The 25,224-nt window shown below is 39.1% G+C and overlaps 1 protein-coding gene across 6 annotated transcripts; it reads right to left on the bottom strand.

Moving 5' to 3' along the window:
• Positions 1-934: 934 nt before the first annotated feature.
• Positions 935-23,234, bottom strand: ZNF283 (zinc finger protein 283). Of its 6 annotated transcripts, none has more exons than XM_040634114.1 (5): positions 23,176-23,234; positions 22,318-22,368; positions 16,389-16,476; positions 14,478-14,604; positions 935-5,986 (listed from the first exon to the last, which is right to left on the bottom strand). In XM_040634114.1, exons 3-5 carry the CDS (start codon positions 16,395-16,397, stop codon positions 4,284-4,286), a joined length of 1,839 nt encoding a protein of 612 aa, XP_040490048.1. In that variant the 5' UTR covers positions 16,398-16,476; positions 22,318-22,368; positions 23,176-23,234; the 3' UTR covers positions 935-4,283. The 6 variants fall into 6 exon arrangements, with proteins under 6 accessions (XP_040490048.1, XP_040490047.1, XP_008682650.1 ...); XM_040634113.1 differs by lacking the exon at positions 23,176-23,234 and adding an exon at positions 22,704-22,844; XM_008684428.2 differs by lacking the exon at positions 23,176-23,234 and adding an exon at positions 22,704-22,841 and having other exon boundaries at positions 22,318-22,371.
• Between the last annotated feature and the right edge of the window lie 1,990 nt (positions 23,235-25,224).

Genomic DNA, 25,224 nt, shown 5'->3' with positions numbered 1-25,224 from the left:
AAAAGCCTGTTACATGACAATATACTTCCTCATTGCTTTGGCTCGTTTGGTATTTTGATTTTTGCTGAGTGTATCTTAACTATATCAAATCACTAAAGGTCATAGTTCATACTGGAAGCTACAGATACAGAGATAAAACTGATTTCATCACAGCCATCAACCAGCTCCTGTCTGGTGGGGGATGAAACACACACACACACACACACACACACACACACACACACACACACAGGCACTGCCTAGGCCTTAAATGCTGTCTTACAAATTTTACAAATGCTTTGTGAAACCAGACACACCTAATACATCCAACGTCAGGAGGAGGGAGTGGATAGATACTGAAAAAATATCCAAATAGCTAATAAATAATCAGAAAAAAATGGAAATGTAAACCATGATACCTACCTGAGTAGCAAACATTTTTTTTTTTTAACTGATGACAAATATTGTCAAGGATATGGAGAAAAGCAGAACATTCGTACACTGTTGGTGGAAGTGCCAGTTGGTATTTTTGGAAACCTACTTAGAAAAATTAAAACTTACTAGGTTGAACATAGGCATACCCATGACCAAACCCAAGCAACTCCACTTTCAGTATATGCAGAAAAACATGCACAAGTATGATCATAAGAGTCTGATAAGGAGCTCTGGTTTCCCAACAGAGTATTCCCAAGAACACATAGTGAAGAATTTTCAGTGTTGGAATGCTCCTTTTATGTGGATCTTGGCTGGTACTACATGGCTGCGAAGCCTCTTTAAAAGAACTGTGCTGGGCACTCTGAATTTGTTGTGTCCAAAGTTGAATTTCAAAGACAAGAAAATAAACAGATGGAACTAGAAAAGTGATTAAGGATCTCCAATTCAAAACAAAACAACCCAATACAGTCATACAGTTTTAAAGAACAGGTAATTTCAATAAAAAAAAAACAAAAATACCTCAAAAATAAAACTTTTATATAATCTCACTCATGAGGTGTAAAAATTCTAAATTAAGTAATAGCAAATGAAATCTAGCAGTGCACCAGAATACATACATACACCAATAATTACCTGGGTATATCCAGGAATGGGCGAAAAATCAAAACAATCTGTCAATATAAATTATCACATTAACAAATTAAATACTATACAATTGCAGGAAGAGATGATGAAATGACATTTGATAACTCAGGAGCCCTTTCAACTTAGATACAACAAAGATTTTTACTCACGAATAAAAGAAAACATTAGAAGGCAATCGCTTGCCAGCATGATGCTAACTACCATTCCATCATAACAAGCAGACTTAGTGACTGAAATATCCAACTTTAGGGACTCCTAGCTGTGGCAGCATTCCCCAATGCAGTTTCATAACCCTAAGATGGAAATAGGTAATGGGAATCAGTATTTCCATGGTAAACTTGGAGATTACAAGTTTAAATTAGGTCAAACAATTTCATTCACCAGAATATTCTTCAGTTGCCTAAGCTGACAGGGTGCTTCTGACTCTTCCTGAAGAGGGGATTTAGTAGGTTCTGCTTCATAGGCTTCACTAACCAGAGAATCCCAGTTTCTCAAGTACTATTCAGTTCTGGTAATTCTTGAGACATAATTTCAGAAGTTCTGGGACAATTTTAGTTGTATAAAATGCTTCTGTATATTGGTTTACGGTTTGTTCTTCTTAAATCAGTGTGACAGGGACCGTGTAGATATGGGGGGAGAACAAGGCATAGTTCTGGCCCTCCATCTGGCCAGATGCATCTTGGTTTCCTCCAGGACATTTATAAAAGGTATTTTCCACTGAATAGAGCCTCAGGCACATTCTACAACTTCTGATACACAATTTAACTATCATTCCTTTTTGAACAATCTGTAATTGTTTCAATTATCTCTTTGATTCAGAACTTATATATACATATGATAGAACTACCTTTTCAAAAGTAGTTCACCAATCTTACTAGCTGTATAATGGACCTTTATACTGGAGAGTTCTTGGGGTCATCATCTTAATCAAATGACCAAACTTAGCATTGGCAATAGTGAGAAAAATGGCTACTATGTGTTTCTGGTGTATTGCAACATGAAGTATATATCACCAAATATGGTGTATTCCGAACAAAAATGTTTAAGTCTCTGGCTCTAACTTGACTTCATGAGAGATACAAAGGATAGAGGCACAAATTAAATCTCACCATGAGGGAAGAAACAAATCTAGAATGCATGGCATTCTATAAAACAGCTTTCCTTAGCATTTCAAAAAGTCTTTTCAAGATTAAAATCTAGAGATATGATAACCAAATGCAATGCATGAATATAGAAAAGATGTGGGTTAGAAAATAAATAGCAACAGGATACCTTGGGAGTCCTGGGACATATGAAGTGAGTGTAAAAGAATATTACAGAATTACTGATAATTTTCTTGTGTGACCATGGTATTAAAGGTTGTTCTTATTCTGAAAAGATGCATGCTAATATATTCAGGAATGAAGTACCACTTCCATGTCATAATGGTAAGTGAGTATATGTACACATACATACCTATAATTTCAGAGAGAAAGCAAATATGATCAAATGTTAATAATTACTGATTCTAAATAGAGTATATGGATGTTTACTATACAGTACTTTAAATTTTTCTGAGTATCTGAAATTTGTCATAATAAAATTTGGGGAAAGAATTCCCAAATGGACAATTTTTTGTTTCTTTTTAACTTGGCAATTTATCTCTACATGAGCAGAGAATTTTAATCACTGGCTACTTCTCTGTTTGAATTCATTACAGGCAAATTGCTTCACACCTCTCCCTGTTCTTCGACAGGTATATTCCCAACAGCTTAACACTTATTAAATCCACAGTTCTTTTCAGCCTTCATTTTTTATGCGGCTTCAGGAATAAACTCTGAATAAAAATCCTCTCAAGTTTTTTTGTGTTTTTCTAGATTTTATCCATAATGAACTACTGAAATTCAAATGGAGAGGTTATGGAAGCTTTTCTAAATTCATTACACCAATGAGCATTCTTTCCATAAGAATTCACTAGTAAACACTAATGATGAGGATAAGAACAATAGCAAACATGTACTGAGCATAGGCTACATACAAGATACTCTTCCAAGGATCTGATGCATACTGAATCCATGCATTCTCTGAAATAGGACTATTAGATAGGTACCATCACCAACATTGAAACGATGATGCCCAGAGGAGATAAGCCTTTCCCTCAACATCCCATAGGTAGTAAGGCAGTGGAATGGTGAGGACAGTAAGTATGCTTTGTGCCACGTGTGAGAGATTTCCTGTATTTGTTACCTTGATAACATTATTCTCTAGGATGAATTCACTGAAGTTTAACAAAGGTTGAATAGTTTTGGAAGGCTTCTATACCTTCATTAAATGAGCACATTTGTTATAAATTATGCTTTTATAGGCACAAGGAAGTTGTGACTCACACATTAGCCAAATCTTCCTATAGTGTGAATATTCTGCTATTCTAATCAGACAGGTGACAAGTGAAGCATTTTTTATTCTAATTAAGTTATATCGTGACTTGTCTCATGTTTTTAAAACTGAATGTTGTCTCTCAAATTATTTCTGGGAAAGGGCAAACTTTTTAACTTCTAATCATTCATGAGCTGATTGATACTTTTATAAAATACAATGATAATGTTATGGCAATATGAAGTTGCTATAAGTTTCCAAACATTAATTCTTATTTTCCACATTAATCTCATGATGGACAGGTAACAATTTTGTGGACTGGCACTAGTCTCTAGACAACAATTTTAATAGTACTTGTCTAAAGGCCTTCCTTCATCCCAATTTAAAGGGTTTCTCATTTGGATGCATTCTATGATGTACCCTAAGATATTTATCACATCTGAAAGCCGTCCCAAATTCCTTACATTCATAAAATTTCACAGCAGTAGGAGTTCTCTAATGTGTACAGCAGAAACTGAATTAGGTTTTGGTTCTTCCTATATTTCTTAGAGTGTTTCTAATGACTACAAATTCCCCAATGCTTACCAGACTTTTGTGCCATGAATAAAGATCTTCACACATTCCTTACATTTAAATTTCACATCAGTATAAACTGATATTCAGTAAGACTGTATAAAATTCTGAAGGCCTTTTCATATTCCTTATATTCAAAGTATTTCTCACTAGTATGAATTTTCTGATATCGGGTAAATTGTCCACACACAGGTAAGGCTTTTGCACATTCCCTACATTCATAAGCTTTCTCAAGATTAAGATTCCTCATGTTAAGTTGTTTATACACATAAAAAAATTTTTTTTCATCTCTTCAATCATAAAGTTTCACCCATATCAATTGTCTCATTTGAATAAGCTGTCCATATAAAGGCTTCCCCACATCCTTTATATTCATAAGGTTTATCATTACTAGGAGTTCTCTCATGTTGAACAAGGTGTGAGCCATAAACAAAGGTCTTTCCAAATTCCGTACATTGGTAAGGGTTCTCACCAGTATGAAATCTCTGATGAACACTAAGCTGACAGCCACTACCAAAGGCCTTCCCACATTCCTTACATTCATAGGATTTCCCACCGGTATGGATTCTCTCATGTTTAACAAGGCTTGAACCCCAACTAAAGGCCTTCCCACATTCCTTACATTTAAAAGGTTTCTCACCAGTATGGATTTTCTGATGTTGAGTGAGGTGATAGCCACGACTGAAGGCCTTCCCACATTCTTTACATTTATAAGGTTTCTCGCCAGTATGGATTCTCTCATGTTGAACAAGGCTTGAGCCACAATTAAAGGCCTTCCCACATTCCTTACATTCATAGGGTTTCTCGCCAGTATGAAATATCTGATGTCGAGTAAGTTGATAGCCACTACCAAAGGCCTTCCCGCATTCCTTACATTCATAGGATTTCTCACCAGTATGGACTCTCTCATGTTTAACAAGGCTTGAACCCCAACTAAAGGCCTTCCCACATTCCTTACATTCAAAAGGTTTCTCACCAGTATGGATTTTCTGATGTTGAGTGAGGTGATAGCCACGACTGAAGGCCTTCCCACATTCTTTACATTCATAGGGTTTCTCGCCAGTATGGATTCTCTCATGTTGAACAAGGCTTGAGCCACAATTGAAAGTCTTCCCACATTCCTTACATTCATAGGGTTTCTTGCCAGTATGAAATATCTGATGTCGAGTAAGTTGATAGCCCCAACAAAAAGCCTTTCCACAAACTTTACATTCATAAGGCTTCTTACCAGTATGGATTTTTTGATGTTGAGTAAGTTGATAGCCACGACTGAAGGCCTTCCCACATTCTTTACATTTATAAGGTTTCTCTCCTGTATGAATTATCTCATGTTTAGCAAGGCTTGAGCCCCAGAAAAAGGCCTTCCCACATTCCTTACATTTGTAAGATTTCACACCAATATGAATTTTCTGATGTTGAGTGAGGTGATAGCCACGACTGAAGGCCTTCCCACATTCCTTACATTCATAGGGTTTCTCACCAGTATGGATTCTTTCATGTTTAACAAGACTAGATCCCCAACTAAAGGTCTTCCCACATTCCTTACATCCGTAGGGTTTCTCACCAGTATGAAACCTCCGATGCACAGTGAGTTGATAGGCACTAAAAAAGTCCTTCCCACATTCTTTACATTTAAAATGTTTTTCAGCTGTATGAGTTCTCTCATGTTGAACAAGTTTTGAGCCATGACTACAGACCTTCCCGCATTCCTTACAAACATAGCGTTTCTCTCTATTATGAATTCTTTGATGTACACTAAAAGATTTGCTTTTTCTGTAAGTTGGCATTTTTCCATACCTAATTATCATTTGACTAAAGAATCCCTCCGGATGTCCCTGTGGTCCCTCAAATTTGCTTTTGCACTTAGAATTATTTTCGAAAATGGATGCCTCAAGGCCAAGAGTTTTACTTCTTTCCTTCATCTCCCATTGGGAAAAATTTATTTCAAAAATGTCTTTTTCTGAAATTGTATTTTTGGTCTCATATGTTGACTCCAAATCTGAAAGAAAACAAGAAAACCACATATTTTATTTCCTTTACCAGAAAACTTTACCAGAAAACAAACAAACAAACAAACAAAAACCCTCAATAGAGAAATACAAGGCAAACTGGAAAAAACACCCATAAGTGAATTGGGAGACTTATTAAGCTCACTGCTAAGCATCACATCTCTACCCTGTTGAACAACAATCTCAGCTTTGACTTTTCAGCTTTTATGATCTTAATGTTCTGATCTAACAGCTTTCTGGAGGATTCTACAAAGATCACTTTAACAAGTTCCTTATCTTCCCATGTGGCTGACCCCTTAAACCAAATGTGCCCTTCCAGCAATCAAGCCCTTATGTGCCCAAGTGTGGTTCAGCCAAACTTTTAATGACTGTGTAGGCTGGCACGAAGAACTGGAATCTAGAAGATCCCCAAACTCAAAAACAAAATCAAGCACAGCTGAAACTAATATTGTAGGTCAACTATACTTAACAAAAAACAAAACAAAACATTAAGCTACATAATACTTCTTCACAGGAATTTTTCTGAGTGATTGGTGTTGGGCTAGAAACCAGACAAATTCTGCAAGCCAAGCAGTTACTAAGTTCCAAGGCTCTAATGGAGATGCAACATGTGAAACAAAACTAACTAAAACTATAATACAACCTCCATTTAACTCAAATCCTGATACAATCAAAGAGTTAAGTGCATGGTCATGTAGGAAGTTAACGGCAAACACTTTTTTATCCAATTTGAAACCAGAAATAAACTGAAACTAATACAAGCTATGACTCGGTCCCAGCTCAGCTCCATGGTTGGTGGGATCTGAGTTATTACCCCCTTACCCTAAATAACTGAGAAAGGAGCATATACTTTTACAGGCAGGAAACCATCCATGCTTTACTGTTCTTCAAAATGTCTGGCAGACAATAAAAAATTATGAGATAGGTGAGGAACAGGGAAAGTGGGACATATATAATCACACCCCCCAAAAAAAACCACACAAAAGAGACAGAGAACAGATGACACAGATATTAGAATCAGTAGGCAAGGCCATTCAATAGTATCTCATAGATTCTAGAAGAAAAGATGGGCAGTGAGCAGATGGGAAATTTCAGCAAAGAAATGGAAATCTAAAATTGTGAAATGGAAATTCTACAACTAAAAAACCCAAACTGAAGCACAAGGAGAAAAGAACAGTGTCAGATCTGTGCAACGACATCAAACAACCCAACCTCAGGCAACAGCGTTCTAGATAGAGGACAAGACCAAATGAGTACTTGAGAAGATTGTTGAAAGTTCTCAAAATGTATGAAAACGTATGAATAATCAACTTATTTTTAGCAAACTGCAAGCAGGATAAATACAAAGAAAAGCAACAAATGAGAACATAATCAAACACTTGAAAACTGAAGATAAAGGAAAAATAGTAAAAGAAGGCAGGGGGGAGGGGGACATTAAAGTTAGAGGAACAACTAAACATTATGGCTGATCTCACACCTGTAACAATGGAAGCTACCAGACAACGGAATGATACCTTTAAGGAAGAAAGCTAGAAAACCCAGAGTTTTATATAAAGCAAAAAATATTCTTCAAAATGAAGGTGAGAGGTTTCCAGCCCCAGCCATGAAGAAAAACCTGGTATTAGAGTTAACTCTCACACCACAACCAACCAAAAGCTACAAAATAGGATACTAGACACAGGGCTGAGAAACCTTTAGAGAAGATTATCAGGAGAACTTCATATTCACCCTTTATGCCTGGCTGCTTCCTCCAAGACAAGGTAAAGGAAAATGTTCTCCAAATAGAGAGCAGTGGTCTCACTGGGCAAAGGATACTGGGATCTGAGTTCAGGGCTGCTAAGGTGGCTAGAATTTGTAGTTCAAGGTTTAGTAAATAAAGGAGCCATGCAACAGAGTCCCAGAAATCTATGCAGGGATTCCCCCCTTGGATCTGTAAACAAATACTAATTTCTATATCCATACAGTGACTTTCCACAAGGTGGTTGGAGTAACACAGCCTGAATGGAAAGAGGCATTCATTTGAGGCCTCACAAAGACCATATATTGAAACACCCATCATCTGGAGTAGTAGTTCTCAAACGTGTTGGTCTCAGGATCCCTTATATTCTTCAAAATTATTGGTGAATTCTTTGCTTGCTCATGTATAAGTCTATTTCAAATACAAAATACGTAAGGTTAGTATTTTTATCTAATGGTGATTTTATAATATTTTAGTTGATTTACGAAAGGGTAGAGAAGTACTATGGATGTGTTTGTGGGAAGTAATCGTAGTCATGGCCAGTTGGTCACAGCCAAACTGCAGTAACTATTGTTTTACTTAACAATGTCTTATTGCTTTGTATTGCTTTGTATACATTAACATTTGCGTATAAGGACTGTGTCTATCCAAAAGGAAGCCAGGGTATTTAAACTGGCCAACCTAAGATTACAACTACTTTGAGATGGTCAAATGTAAACTAAAAGGAGTGCACTTCTGTGCAGTCTAGCATCAATAAATAGTTCAGTAAACTTGAATTTAGTTCAACCAATCTGAATTGCCATGCAAGAACCTGTATTACAATTACTTGTAAGTAATGCTTAACAATGCTAGTAAATGAATATAGGTTTAACTTCTTTTTATTTTTCCTTTTTTAAGCTTTTTTAAAAGATTTTATTCATTTATTTGTGAGAGAGAGAGCGCGCGCGCACAAGAAGGGGGAGCGGTAGGCAGAGGGAGAAGCAGGCTCCCTGCTGAGCAGGAAGCCTGATATGGGACTTGATCCCAGGACCCCGGGATCATGACCTGAGCCGAAGGCAGACACTTAACTGACTGAGCCACCCAGGTGTCCCTAACTTCTTTTTAAATGTTAAAAAATTATTGAGGACTCAAAAGAGCTTCTGTTTATTATAATTTTTGATATTTACCATATTAGAAATCAAAACTGAGAAATAAAAGATATTTAAGTAATTCACTTGAATAAATCATTGCCTGATAACACAAATAACAATTTTGTGAAAATTATATTTTCCAAACCAACAAAAAATAAGTATTATTTTACTTTTTGTGAATCTCTTCAATATATGGCTTAATAAAAGACAACTGGATTCTTGTATCTGCTTTTATATTCACTCTGTGGCAAAATGCTATTTTGTTTGAAGTATGTGAAGAAAATCTAGCTTCCTACATATATCTATTGTTATTTTTTGATACTATAAATGTTATTCTTTGATACTACAGTAAAACTTGAGAAGGGATAGTCTCTTAAAGGTTAGTTGCAATGTAAAATATGCAACTATACCCATGAACTTTTCATATTATATTACCTTAAAATCCACTGCATTATGGATGATCTTTTATCCAGGCATAATTTTGTAATATCATGCACTGGTCATTTGAAAAATAGCGTTCAGAGTTATGCAGATCTTTGAAATGTTGACGTATTTCATTACACAATATATTAAAAATCGTATGTTAAGATTAGCATCTATCTCGTCAGAAAAATGTTTATGTGTTGGGAAGTTGTAAAGCTCAAAACGGTAGCTGTTTCACACAATTCTAATTTTTACTTGAAAGTCTGAATTTCTCATTGGCAACAAATACTGTTATTTGTCTTCGAAGTGACAGTCCTGCTTATAAGAAAAATTTTCCAACTACCTAAGTCTGAATAATAATAGTTTGTCTGGGGGTGCCTGGGTGGCACAGTCGTTAAGCGTCTGCCTTCGGCTCAGGGCGTGATCCCGGCATTCCGGGATCGAGCCCCACATCAGGCTCCTCTGCTAGGAGCCTGCTTCTTCCTCTCCCACTCCCCCTGCTTGTGTTCCCTTTCTCGCTGGCTGCCTCTCTCTGTCTAATAAATAAATAAATAAATCTTTAAAAAATAATAATAATAATAGTTTGTCTGTTAGGCATTCTTTCAAGAACAAAGTGGTGCTCTGTGGAAAGAACAGCTAGTTGACTCTCAATTCAAACAACTGCACAACTGGTTTTCCTCAAGGGAGCCACCATACTTCAGTATACAACAGAAGAGCTTAATGAATACTTCCCATTTCACCACAATGAATAAATATTTTAATTTTTTTAATTTATTTTTTTTAAAGATTTTATTCATTTATTTGAGAGTGAGCAAGCAAGCAAGAGAGAGAGAGAGAGACAGCACAAGTACGGGAGTAGAGGGAGAGGGAGAAGCAGACTCCCCGCTAAGCAGGGAGCCCGACGCAGGGCTCGATCCTGGGACTCTGGGATCATGACCTGAGCCAAAGGCAGACACTTAACCAACTGAGCCCCCCAGATGCCCCACAATGAATATTTTTTAAATGCATACTCAAGGATCAAGACTTAATAAAATGAAGCCCAGAGTAGGATACTGAAAGTCAACCAATACTGATACCCTCTGTGAGGGATGTCAGTATAAAAGAGTTGTCCCATGTGCAAGCAGGTTAAAGACAAGTGTCTGTGTATAAGTGACCTGGTTGTCACAGCCCAAGTAGGATGAGAAGGGCAATCACATGACCAAAGTGGTGGTGCTGGTAATGGAAGACTGGCTACATACAGAGAGTTTGAGCAAATAATATATTAAGGAAAATGGAAGCCAAATTTTTCACTGTCAGAGAAGGGAGCTAGAAATATGGCAAATAAGTTGGGGGGAATGCAAACTGGTGCAGCCACTCTGGAAAACAGTATGGAGTTCCTCAAAAAGTTAAAAATAGAACCATCCTATTACCCAGCAACTGCACTACTAGGTATTTATCCAAAGGCTACAAACGTAGTGGTTTGAAGGGGCACATGCACCCCAATGTTTATAACAGCAATGTCCACAACAGCCAAAATATGGGAAGAGCCCAGATGTCCATTGACAAATGAATGGATAAAGAAGATGTGGTATATATATATATACAATGGAATATTACTCAGCCTACGAAAAGAATGAAATCTTGCCATTTGCAATGACATGGACGGAACTAGAGGATATTATGCTAAGTGAAACAGAGAAAGACAAATACCGTATGATTTCACTCATGTGGAATTTAAGAAATAAACAGATAAACATAGGGGAAGGGAAGGAAAAATAAAACACGATTAAAAACAGAGAGGGAGGCCAACCATAAGAAACGCTAACTATAGGAAACAAACTGAGGGTGCTGGAGGCATGGTGGGTATTATCTTGTGGTTTTCAATACACAGATGTAAATGTGTGTGTACACATGCATGTATGCATATATTCCCTAGTTCTGACCACTCAGAGACCTGGGAGCAGCCATCGCCCAGCAGCAATGAGCAACCCTGGTATGCAAATTTTGGCTTCTAACTACCGTTCTCCACTAAAAGGAACCAAGGCGCCTTGAAGAAATGGTTGACTTTAGGACTGGAGCAGGGAAAGTACAACATGAACCTGACACAACCTGTGGTTGTGACAGAAAATAAGAAGAAGATGCTCAATGAGTGATAGAGATGTGCCAAAGGACACAGAAGCCTCAGGAGAGGGTTCCCACAGATCAAATCTGGGACAAGCTCAAATATTTCAAAATAAATAAGAACAGATTACAACGCACCAAAATAAAGATCCAATATATGAATAAACTGAAAATTTGGAGAGGAATATATTTAACAGTCTCCAAGGCCCTCCTCACAAAATACCCATTAAAGGAAAAATTATTAATTTTACGGGGGGGAAGCCAGCAGACACTAACCTAATCAAATGATCAAAGTATCATCAGTAATGACAAACCATTTGCATTACCGGACAGAATGCAAGAACACAGCACCAATTCTGTGATATTGCTGCCAAAGATGCATAAATCTAAATCTAATCATGAAGAAAAGTGCAGACAAACCCAAATGAGGGACATTCTACAAAATAACTGACCTATAATCTTCAAAAATAGCTAGGAATGCAAGCCAAGGAAAGATGTGTGAACTGTTTCACACTGAAAAGGCTACATAACCCAAATCCCTAAAACAACAACAAAAACACTGTATTGTCAGGCCCTCATCTACTTCACCAACTTAATTTCTTTACATCCCGTTACTAACTCTGCCCTGGCCTTCTTACAATTGCAACAGTTTCTTTGCAACCACAGAGCCTTTGCATTTACTGTTCACTGTGATTGATACAGTCCTCCCCCAGAGATTCATATAATTTGATCCCAGTCTTCATGTTTCTATTCAAGAAAGCTTTCCCTGACCATCTTATCTACATTAGCCCTGTCGATTTCTATCATTTTCTATTCTTTTATGCTCTTTACCTTCCTTGACCAACATGTTTTATTATATGACACTATGTATCTATTCATTTATTTACTTATTTTCAGTTTCTTCCTGACTACACAAAAACTGCATTTGAGAATGGGCAAGTTATCAACGTTGTTCATGACTGTATTGAGAGTGCCCAGTACAATGCCTGGCCAGGAGCAGGCAGGCAAAATATTTGCAGAACTTATGAATGAAGGCATTTGTTCATTCATACACATGCAGAAATGCAAAAGGGCTGGAAAGCGGCTGAATCTAACATAGAAGTAAAATGGCTGCACCAGAAACTTAAAAGAGAATGCCTTCCTTGCTGAAATGGAAGGGAAATATGAGAAGAAAAACAAAGAGAGGAAGAAATGAGGTCAGACTGAAGTTCATTGGATAGCCCAAAATGAGATCTCAGTTTCCTCCCTCCACAGGCCTTGGTCCTTTGTAGAGAGCTTTCCAAACACCTTCCCACTGTTTCTCCTCCTCCCGTGTGACCTGTGAGATTGGTCCTCTGCAATGATGTTCCCTCCTGCCTTTGCCTTCCTGGGTTCCAACTTCTTGACCTCACAACCATCCAGGACTCTTGTCCTTGCTCCCATAAGGTCACATTCAACTGAGAAATGGAGTGTCTGCTTGCAAGAAAAGAAATGCTAAATGGTATGTACCTTTTTTTTAATGATAAGCTCAAAACATTTGGTTAAATTTGCAATAAAAATTAAAATAATATTGATAAAGACTTCATAGAAGACAAGTATGATGGAAATAAAAAACATGAGATTACATCAGTAGGAAAATGATCTTGTTTTAGATTCATTCCATCTCCTTCTTTTTGGAGCAAATAGAAAACAGTAGTTGAAAACACAGACTCATGAGCCAGACCTCCTTACAGGCTCTATTGCTGCTACTTCCTCCCACTAGCTGTGTGACCCTGGGAAGTCACTTACACTGCATGCGTCTCTGTATTCTCATCTATAAAAAGGGTTTGATAAAACTGAGGGCTTCAGAGGGGAGGGGGATGGGGGAATGGGATAGACTGGTGATGGGTAGTAAGGAGGGCACATATTGCATGGTGCACTGGGTGTTATACGCAACTAATGAATCATCAAACCTTGCATCAGAAACCAGGGATGTACTGTATGGTGACTAACATAATGTAATAAAAAAACATTAAAAAAAAAAAAAGGATTTGATAAAAACATTACCTGCCTCACGGGGATGTTGTGAAAGTTAAACAAGCTGAAGTATTTGCTCTGCTTAGAACACAGCCTAGTTTATAGTTAAGCACAGTGTTAAGTATTAGTATTAGCATTATTACTGCTGTTATTTTGCTAACAGGAAAAGAAGTTTCATGAGACATTTTTAGGATTTAATTCAGTGTTGAACTTAACTTTGTAAAATGCAAAGTTCACAGACTGCAACTTCCAAGCTCAAATATGTTGAAAGTAAAGGAATGTGTTCACTTAGTATAAAAATGAATTGTTTATCCGATCCTCCTCTATATAAAGTGGAGAGGCTCTTTTCAAAGTCACAGTACATCAGGACCCTGTTTCTAGCTATACTCCCCACATATGGGTCAAAAAATAACACAGAACAGTGCTTCTTTAATGTGTATAAAGATCACCTGAGGGTCTTGTGTAAACGCAGATTCTGTTCTGCAGATCTAGGGTGGGACCTAAAGAGCCCCAGGAGAAGCTAATGCTAGATATGCAAATACTTAACAATAAAAAAACCTAAAACCCCACATAAACCAAATGAAAGCTTCTAATCACTGAGAAAACAATCCACATTGCTCCCCCAAACCAACAAAACTGCCTATCACCTGTGCCTTGCCTAGCTCCTTCACTAACTTCTTGGTATCCTCTCCTTCACTAACTCTGCTCTGGCCTTCCTATGGGTCCTCAAACAAAACCACCACACTCTGAGTAGCAAGGACACAGATCATCTCTAAGATATGCTAAAGTTAAATGCAGTATGAAACCTGTTTCTTTGACAATGGTTACGAATTAAATGCCCCATAATGCAAATCCAGCTCCTCAGTAATTAAAGAAGAGAGGCCATTGCAGGAAAAGCCAGAAGAAGGCAGGAAGGTATGGGAAGAGGAAGGAGCGCGATGAACCCATTTCAAATCCAACAAATATCAAAACATCCCTTTGAGCACAGGGAGAAGAAATTCACCTGGTTTCTTCAAAGACAGCCTTATAATTCCCATAGCAAAAGCCGATGGTGCAGAGAAAAGACTCTAAAGTATTTCAGGCAGATGACCTTACCCAATGAGACCAAGTTACTATAGTTCTCCAACATCACATCCACGTACAAGTCCCTCTGAGCAGGGTCCAGGCACTCCCACTCCTCCTGAGAGAAGTCGATGGCCACATCCCTGAAAGTCACCAAGCCCTAAAACCAAAAACCCATATATTACTTGTGAAATTCAAGAAATTTAAGAATTTAAGAAAATATTTCCAAGAGGGGAAAAAAAGAATTGTGGAGGATAAACTGCAAGAAGAGGAAAATGTAACAGTCAAGTAGGCTGGAAGCCTGTGATATGTAAAGGTAGGGAAAAGTAAAGAAATCAGTACGACTAAAGCAGAGTGTCCACATGTTCTAGAAGAATCCTGTTACAGCAGAAAAAAACTTCTTGGATATTGTGAAATAACTAGACCTGTTTGGTAATCTATAAAATAATCCCAGTTTGTCTTCCATTAAATAAAAACAGTGGGGGTGGGGGGAGGCTTTTGAGGAGTACGTACACATACACACAACCGGCTAAGTGCCTGCCTCATAAATTCTTTATTAACGTGAACTCCTACACCAACTTTTCCCTTTAAGGAATACAAAAAGCAAATGAGAAAACTTTATTTCCAAACTCTATTTTACAAAAATGATCTCCACTAAATTAAGGCTTGTCATTAAGCCTCAAGTAAATCACTCTGTTTCATTACATCCTAAGTCTTTTCTCTTATAATGATGAATACATAAGATGTTTTTATTAGCTGCAATTCAGTTCACCATATAGATATATGAGATTAATATCTCTACTATATACCTTTAGGTTGAACAAAAATTCTATTTTCCTCATTCTAGGAATCTACTATCATCCAGTACTTAGAAATCCAGGTCACATTCTTACTTGTTACCATCAACCACCCCTCACCTAACACTTTCCTCATTCCTGAGCTGGAGGCCACCGAAAGGGCACAACATATATGACACAGATGTCACCCAAGATCTGTGCATCCTGGTCAATGTCCAAATGAACTTTGACACTGGTGTTCATCGATTACAGAACGACTTCCCCTGGAAAGACCCACTCATAAGCCCCCTCATCCTAAAAGCCTTGCAAAGCCCCACAGAAATTGAGGTTGCGACCAAGAAAACCCAAATTCCATCTTCTCTCTCTGGGAAACTCAGGTGTGTGAAGAAGTTCCAAGTCTGCCTGTGTGGTCAAGTAGACGCTCACCACTGAATCACCACCCCACAGACCTGACACAGGAATGAGAAATTCTGATAAGGGAAGTGGTGCAGCCCTAGTGGAACAGAGATGATAATAAAGAGCACTACCCAGGGCAGCCTATTGTGGATATGTCCTAAGTAAACACCAAAGCTCTTCCAGAGAAGGCACAAGCAACTGAAAACGTCCTCTTGGGTGACCATCCAGTTGTCTAAGGTCATTGTATCCTGACTGGCTTCTTTCCCAGATGCCTGCCAATCAGCACCTTAACCTGAAAAGGAATAACTGTTGTTTTCAAAATGTCTACAGTCTTTCATTCTCTTTTTTCTCCTTCCCCTATAGAAATCCTATTTGTGCTTTGATAGATGAAATCAATCTACTACTGGTTTTCCTTGTATCTAAGTAAAAACGTACTAATTGTTAATTATATTTCTTTGAGTTATTCTTTGACAGGAGCTCAAGTATTTCCCTCAAAAGACTACTATCCCTTTGCTGCTTTTGATAGAAGACTGAGCACACAGATGTTGGATAATGTGTTCAATGACATGATGACTCTGATTAGAAAGGCACCCAGGGAGGACACTGGGCTATTTGGCATTATCCTTTACTGGAATAGGAACTGAGAAGAAGGTCAGGACTGGGTTATATAGAAAGCTTTAGGACAACTAAGGAAAAGATTCACATGACCTAAAAATCACAATATTTCAAGGACAGAGAAATACCAACTTACATCAGTCATGGTTCTAGAATTGCAAGAACTAATTAATAATCCATGGGGTTCCTCTATTGGTGAATCACAGAATCCAGAAAAGCCAGAGCTGGGGAAGGAAAAGAAAGCTTTAGACCGGGTGTGCTTAAGTGATCCCATCCTGACTGAAGCTAATATAAGCTTTTATCTCTTCCATTCCTGCTTCTACTCCACACCCCCACAACCATCTGTGGAATCTAAACTCACTTAAAACCCAAACGTCCTTCGGTAGGAAGGTTTCTGGCAGTGCCTGATTCTGGGGATGTTGATATGGGCCAGAAATTGGACTACTGAATGCTGCCCAGACTGGATCCTCCTCCCACCATTCCCACCTCTCAGGGCTGAGAAAGAGGCACATGGTCCAAGCCAGAACATCCTTCGTGGGCTTGGGGCTGAGGAAAGTTGGTCAAGACACAGGAGTGGACAGGATGTACCATTGCCTGAGTCCCAAAAGCTGACCTCTTAATGCATTCAGAACATTCATGCAATGGAACGCTATAAAACTATGCTAAGTTGGGGAAAATAATCAAGATATATTGTCAATAGAAAATACAGCTTACAGGATGTATGATTCTATTTACAAATTATATGTGTATATCAATATAGAAAAGACTGACAATCAGATGTCAAGAGATGAAAAAAGTGTTTAGGCAGTTATACATGTGTATACAGTCAAGTTTTTATTGTGGTCATACTGTTCTTTTTGTTTAATTCTGCAGAGTTGTTGTAACTATGGCCATGCATTATACTAATTATATAATTTCTATATACACTCATGTCCTGCCTAGAAAAAAATGGCTAAAATTCCCCAAGAAATGTCATGGATATATTGAGGAGACTGCAAGCCTGCTTCTTTTCACGTCTTCTGACACATGGGTTTATTTTGTATCTAACCTGTCTTTTTAGACATGATACTCTCCTGGTAACTGCTGAATCACCTGATCCTGTTAGTCTCACTTAGCAACAAACATTAGTAGGATAAAACCTATAAGGTATAAAACTCAGGACAGGGGCGCCTGGGTAGCGCAGTCGTTAAGTGTCTGCCTTCGGCTCAGGGCGTGATCCCGGCGTTCCGGGATGGAGCCCCACATCGGGCTCCTCCGCTGGGAGCCTGCTTCTTCCTCTCCCACTCCCCCTGCTGTGTTCCCTCTCTCACTGGCTGTCTCTCTGTCACATAAATAAATAAAATCTTTAAAAAAAAAAAAAAATCAGGACAAATTCCATTTGCCTCCGCAAAGCTGGTCATGACCCAAAAGTACTGCCTATAATTACCTTCCTATGAACTCCTAAGACAGGTTGCCTGAATTGCTTATTGGCCTTTGTTGTGGGCCTTAGTTATTCCTGTGTATATTTAGTCTTCCTTGTCTTAAAGGTGACAACCATGTCTTTCAGTTGTATTACCTCCCAGGTACGATCTTGGGTTCTTAAAACTGGGGCAAATTTTTACCCAAAATTCCCTTATGAGAATATATCCTTAAACAGCTAGAGAAGTATAGATGTATATACGCGAATATTCACCCAGGGGCACCTGGGTGGTGCAGTTGATTAATTGTCCGACTCGTGGTTTCGGGTCAGGTCGTGATCTCCTGGTCATGGGGTCGAGCCCCACCTCGGGCTCCACACTCAGCAGAGTCTGCTTGAGATTCTCTGTCCCTCTCCCTCTGCCCCTCCCTCTCATGCTTGCCCGCTCTCTCTCAAATAAATAAATCTTAAAAAAAAAAAAAAGAATATTCAACCAAAAATCATTTATGATAACCAAGAATTAGAAACTACGTAACAGTAAACAGATGGTTTGCTCGACTGTGGCCTGCTACCTCCTCATTAGTTTGATGGTATTGGACCATATTAATTGATGAAGAAAGACACACATCATCAATTCCTTAGGGAGGCAGGCAGGTTTGTAAAGTACACACAATGTGGGAAGTGTATAGGAAATTAAGATAAAGGCTCTGGTGTTGGACTTTCAGGATGTGAATCTGGGCTTGACAGTGAGCAATTTCTCAACACTTCTATTTCCTTGTCAATAAAAGAGGGATAGGAACATTGCCACCACAGATGGACGCACTGAAGATTATGTAAGAAAATCCACGTAAAATACTGGCATACAATAGGGGTGCCTGGCTGGCTCCTTCAGAGGAGCATGCAGCTCTTGATCTCAGGGTTATGAGTTTGAGCCTGATGTTGGGTGAAGAGATTACTTAAAACAACAACAACATCAACAACAACAACAGCAGGTGTACAACAATTACTTAATGTAAGTTTTAGCCATTATTGAAGATGGAAAAGATTACTGTCCCTTATTCTATTATAATAAAGTTAACGCTGCTTTTCATTTTTTCATAATAAAATCTGTGCTTCTCAGGCTTATTTTCTTACAAAGTTAACTAAAGTTTCATAGTCCAGCCTTGAGCCTGCTATTCTTCCTAAATAACAACATAACCAAAACAGGTTCTCAGGAAGACATATAGGAGATATCCACCCCCACAAGCTGCGGATAACTAGAGGCTCAATCTTGTTCTGTGCAAATTGGTGGTTTATTTGAATATTGATAACTATAATCTTCTTATTCTACCTTCTGGTATTAGTATCTGTCCTTGCAAATATTATTTATAAAACCGGTTTTCTGGGGCGCCTGGGTGGCACAGCGGTTGGGCGTCTGCCTTCGGCTCAGGGCGTGATCCCGGCGTTGTGGGATCGAGTCCCACATTGGGCTCCTCCGCTATGAGCCTGCTTCTTCCTCTCCCACTCCCCCTGCTTGTGTTCCCTCTCTCGCTGGCTGTCTCTATCTCTGTCAAATAAATGGATAAAATCTTTAAAAAAAAAAAAAACCGGTTTTCTTTTTTTTTTTAAACATCTTTTCAGATTTTTATTATTTATTTGGTAGAGAGAGAGTGAGTAGCAGAGGGAGAGGGAGAAGCAGACTTCCCGCTGAGCAGGGAGCGCCACGTGGGACTCAATCCCAGGACCCTGGGATCATGACCTGAGCCGAAGGCAGATGCTTAACCGACGGAGCCACCCAGGTGTCCCTCTAAAATAGATTTTCATAAGACAGAACATATACATTGGAAATTATCACTATTTTCTATGGAACTAACCTTTAAAATAATCTAATTCTGAAAGTCTGTCTTCGTGGCCCTTGTAACTGATTTTTAAATGGTGTTTCTATATTCCTAAAAGTTGTGCATACTTCAGGTTTTTAAATAAGAAATCACTGACACTTCCCTCTTCTTTCTACATATTCAAGATTAAAATAAAACCCACATCTCGGTTGGGTTTCTTCTTCTTCAAAATAAGAGCTAGAGGGTCTTCAACTCAATTGTATTACCCATCACTGTTACCTTATTCTGCAGAAACAAAACCAGACAGGCTCACAGGAAAAAAAAAATTTAACAGAGGGGCGCCTGGGTGGCGCAGTCGTTGAGCGTCTGCCTTTGGCTCAGGGCATGATCCCGGCATTCTGGGATCGAGCCCCACATCGGGCTTCTCTGCTGGGAGCCCGCTTCTTCCTCTCCCACTCCCCCTGCTTGTGTTCCCTCTCTCGCTGGCTGTCTCTGTCAAATAAATAAATAAAATCTTAAAAAAAAAAAAATTTAAACAGAAACACACCAAAATATTAAGAATGATTAACTTTAGAGGATGTAATTTTAACTTCCTTCTCTATATGTTTCCTGGATTGTTTAATTTTTTGCAACAAACCTGTATTAATTCCATAATCAGAAATATAAAGATATTTCCAAGTGTAAAAAACTGAATGATAGGGAAGGGGCATATTTCAGTCATTAAGAAAACTGAAAAAACATGGGGCGCCTGGGTGGCTCAGTCGTTAAGTGTCTGCCTTCGGCTCAGGGCGTGATCCCGGCGTTCTGGGATCGAGCCCCACATCAGGCTCCTCTGCTGGAAGCCTGCTTCTTCCTCTCCCACTCCCCTTGCTTGTGTTCCCTCTCTCGCTGGTTGTCTCTCTCTCTGTCAAATAAATAAATAAAATCTTAAAAAAAAAAAAGAAAACTGAAAAAACAGACCCAACACTGAAAATCAGTGGGCCAGAAACAAAGTACACCCACCATCTGTTGAAGAACATCGTAGCTGTAGCTCACCACTACACTGAGACACTTTCACTATCAAGATTCCCCCGTAATGGGCACCTGGGTGGCTCAGTTGGTTAAGTGTCTGCCTTTGGCTCAGGTCATGATCCCAGGATCCTGGGATCAAGTCCTGCATTGGGCTCCCTGCTCAGTATGGAGTCTTCTTCTCCCTCTGCCCCTCCCCTTGGCTGATGCTCACACCCCACCCCCAAATAATTAAATAAAATCTTAAAAAAAAAAGATTCCCCCATAATGAACACCAATTATGTAAGTCACCTTCAAAGTTGGAGGAAGGAAATATATGCACACAAACAGAACAATATTTGGTACAGAACAGATGCTCCACAAGTGTGGCTACACTGCTCTACTTCACTGAAGAATCAATTAAAGAACATTTTGGATACAATCCTTGAAAAATGTCTTTCAAAACTCTCTCTTACTGAATGGGATTCTTATATAACTCATAATAATCTTGGGGACTTTTGTTCATAACTACAACTATTACTTAATATTTTATTATTTACATTTTTCCTTCTTCTGATTCTTTATAAGCATAATTTTTATTAGGTACACATTATTCCATTACAGGATATACTGCAATTTACTTAACTGTTTCCATATCCCTGGACCCTAATTTTACAAAAGCTCCTTCCCAGCTATTAAATCTTAATTCCAGAACAATGAAGCTAGATCTTTTCTGGGTCAGGTACACCTGACAATCTCATGAAATTACAGACCTTTTGCTCACTTAAAAAAATAAATTTACAAATATTTACAAAAATTCTGCCTCAATTTCAAGGGGTTTGTGACCACCTGGAAGCTCAGAAATGGAACAAGACCTCAGGTTAAGATTTCCTGTACTAGACCATTTGAGCATCTAGTTACTTTTTTAAACTTGCAAGCATCCATCTCAATCATCTTCATATTTCTCTTCAAATTTCAATCATAAAAAGTTGATGTGAAATGATCCAGAATCACCATGTAACAACAAATCTTAATATTCACTAAGCCTGTATCATGGGGCAGGCCCTGTTCTAAAGACCTTTACACATTGACTCATTTTACATCTTTATAAGCCCCATGAGGTATGCATTATCTTGTCTTAATTTTGTAGATGTGACACAAAGAGCCCGAGTCACCTAAACTCACAGAGCTGGTGACAGGTAGAGCCAGGATTTGAATACAGATGCTCTAGGTCCAGAGCCTTACTCTTAACCATAACACAGCACCGCTTCTACAATACTCACAAAGTGGGACCTGAAATAACTCATGTTTAGCAATGTTACAGATTTCTACCTAAAGATTATCTGAAAGTCTCTGTTCTTGTTGGTGCAAACTGCAAACCCCTATGCTCAAAGCCCAATCACATTCCCAGCCCCTAAAAGCTTTAAAACATTGTCATTTATTAACGGAAACAATCCTTCTACCTTGCCTTGATTTAAAAATCACGACCGTTAGAAGACAGAAAATAGTCTGCACATGATAGCACCTAAATACCAATCTCCTCAAGTGATCATAGTCTAAAGTAAAACTCTAACACTAATCTCTAGGAGGTGTATTTCTACAGCATCAGCATACTTAGAAAGGAGAATGCACCGAAGGATTTGAAGAATTTGCCATTTGAATAGCTAGCTAGCCATTGAGAATAAGGGCAATAGAGGGTCACTAAGAATAGAGATACATCAGCAGAGTGGGTCATTCAGCAGAAGGAAAACCCAGGATAGACACTACCAGTGATACTGCAGGCCAAGGAAAGCAAATATTCTCATGATCTAAAATCAGAAGTAACTGCCTGAAAAAACAAAACAAAACAAAAAAAAACCACTCACCTGAACCTTGATTTCAAAATATGCAACAATTCTTTCCTCCTCCTCAGGGTCCTTCTTAGAAACCCGGCAGCAGTAGCGGGGGGAAAAAAGAATCATGAGACACACAAGCATTTCTTGGAACACAGACCTAACAAAAAGAAAAAAAAGAAAAGAAAAGAAAAGAAAAGAAAAGAAAGAAAGAAAAAGAAAAGAAAGAAAACGGAAAACCAAAACGCCGTCTAGAGGCGTATCTGCCTTCATCCATGCAAAACCAAATGGAATTGAAAGGAAGGCTGGAATCTGAGTTTAACAGCAATTGCTGGGGACAGAGGTCTGGTTGCAGTGGCTCTGAAACAGGTAGCTGGCTCTCAAGGAGCTCCTAGACGCTCCCCTTCTAGGAATCTTACCTCTGGGACCTCCCCATCACGTCTTCCTAGGAGCATGTCAAGAGGACACTTCCGGATGTACAACGCTCATCCCAAGACTGGACCTATGCATTCTTGCGTGAAACGTTCACTCTAGGGCTTAGTGTAGGACTCCTTCTCTTGCGGTCACTTAACTTGGGCAGGCCCAGAGAAAGTCTAGAGGGAACTTGGAGCACACCGCCAAAGCAAAACCACAAGGCCCCGCACCTCATCACCCCGTCACACATTTCCAATTGCATACACCATCACGGAGACACACCCCGGCCCTGACACGCCGTCTGTCACACAGCATCCTTCTCAGCCGCTCGCGCGCACACAGGCTGGAGGCTCCGAACGCGACACGCCCTGTCCGCACCCCGGGCCTCCTCACTTAGGGCGCCTCCAGGAGTCACCCCCACCCTCGCTGCCGGTTCTGACCCGACGCTGATTACTTCCTCCGACATGAGCAACTCACCGCGCAGAGTCCAGGAACCTTCAGGACACCGGAAACGGACCCGCAGACTTATGGGAAATAAGAGCCGGAAAGTCCTGGGAGGCTGGGAACCTGGCCATCCAAAGAGCTCTCCGCGAGGCAAACTCGCCCCGCCCAGAAACAGACCTGTGCCGGGAGACTTCTGGGAAATGTAGTCCACGGCTGGCAAATCCCCGGAAGCTGGGACCCTGGACTCTCAGAATGCTCCCAGCATCCAACTCGGCTACGCGTAGCAAAGGCGCTTTTTCCAAAGTCAACCCGGAGTTCGTTCTAGTCTTTGCTGCAAGAGTAGGTCCCGCCTCGGCGAGCCTCGCGGCTCAGTTGTCTTTTATGCTGCTGTCAAACAACATCTTTGATGAATGGTTGTAGTCTTTGATGAATGGTTCTCAAGGAAGGCTGAGGAACGCATTCTGGACTCCAGAGAAGGTGGAGATGGGAAAGGGAGTGGGGGGAGTTGGTGACCAGGGACTTAGGCTTTAGTGAGCGGGAACATCTCAGGTAAGGTCCATGAGAATAACCCTGAGCTAGGCCACCAGCTTACCTCGTTTACGAGAGACTGGAGCAGGGTCTGGCAGTTGGACAGATGGGTGCGTCTTCCTCTGGGTGAGTTTGTGGGTCCAGGTCGGTTAGTGGGACCTTAAATGGAGTTGTTTATATTCATGCGATGTTTGTGCTAGTGTGAATCTTTGTTTCCTTAGGTGTAAGGCGGTTTGTGTTGGAGATTATATACCACTGTTGAAAAGCAACAATACGTGGTCGTGAATTGATATTGTGATCATATGCAAAGGTCTCTTTGGACGGAAAGACGAGATCTATGACATTGTGTGTGAATATCAGTAATCGAGGACGACTTAATATTTGTGAGATTTTTTTATAGACTTCTCTTTTGTGTGCATACTATGGTGATTATGAAAGGGGATCACTCTCCAGCTGAGATTAAAAAAAAAAAAAACACACAAAACAGTGCAGCATTATCTGGCTTAGTATGTGTTAGTTTGATTATCTGACTGCCAGTCACTATATGTGCCTCAATAATTGTGACTATGTTAGGATAGTGAGTTTCATTATTTCCACAGTTTCATTATCTATAAAATAGAGTAGTGTTATTACATCTTCTTGGAGTATCAGATTTAAGATGCAGAAAAATATTTGCAATTTATCTGCCATATGATTTTAAAATGATATTTTATCATGAATCAATGCTGTTTTATCAGAAAGAATGCAAATCAACATTTTAAAAGAAAGAAGTAATCAAAGTAACGTCCAGTCATGGAGTGGCTGCTGTAGGTTTCCGATCTTCTGTAATGTTCAGGGTACTTAACCAGGTAACTTTGAAAACCCTAGACTAAGGAAATAATTTCCTACTTATGGAAGCAGGTAGATTAGAGCAGACCCCAGAATTAGGGAATCAGATGTCCTAGTTTATAGGTCATGCAAGGAAAGGAACCTGTTTGAGACTGCATAGTCTATCAGAACACTACTTGTCTTATTCAAAAAGTGATAATTACATTTTGTCATATTCTGAGTAAACAAAAACCAGGCTACCATATCCTGAACAGTGCCTGATTCCTCTGTTGCAGTTGGCAATTTTGAACCTAAATATTTGTATTTCTTCTGACATTTCTGACACTTTTTCTTCAGATCTGAAATGGTAGATAAAAATAGATGAAGAGCTAATGGATGTAGTATTAGGGAAGAAGATAAAATTCCTTTTCTATCACAATTTCAGAAGAAACTCCCGAATGTTCCTGGGAAAAAAAAAGGTTTTTTTCCTGACCTTTTTTGTTGTTGTTTCTCCTCCAAAAGTCTCTCTTTTGCTTCATCCTAACTAGTTTCATCACAAGTAAAAATCCTTGAAATTCCCTGTCATAAAACATAGTTACATTGGTTTCACTAATATCATTGTAGTAACAAATCTGGAAATGAAACATGCCCATCAAAAGTAGGATGGATAATTAGGTGTGGAATACTTTTACACTAGAATAGTACACAGCAGTGAAAATTACTGAATCTAACATATGATGAGCAATG

The sequence above is a fragment of the Ursus maritimus genome, unplaced genomic scaffold (assembly GCF_017311325.1).
Source record: "Ursus maritimus isolate PB19 unplaced genomic scaffold, ASM1731132v1 scaffold_19, whole genome shotgun sequence".
Lineage (NCBI taxonomy): Eukaryota > Metazoa > Chordata > Mammalia > Carnivora > Ursidae > Ursus > Ursus maritimus.
The sequence above is the reverse complement of the archived record's forward strand: the minus strand, read 5'-3'. Positions and strand labels throughout refer to the sequence as shown.

Coding starts and splice junctions, on each gene's coding strand:
- ZNF283 (XM_008684428.2), bottom strand. Junction 14,605..16,388: donor ATTCTAGAACCATGACTGAT/GTAAGTTGGTAT, acceptor TTTTGGTTTTAG/GGCTTGGTGACTTTCAGGGA. Junction 5,987..14,477: donor TAGTAACTTGGTCTCATTGG/GTAAGGTCATCT, acceptor GTTTTCTTTCAG/ATTTGGAGTCAACATATGAG.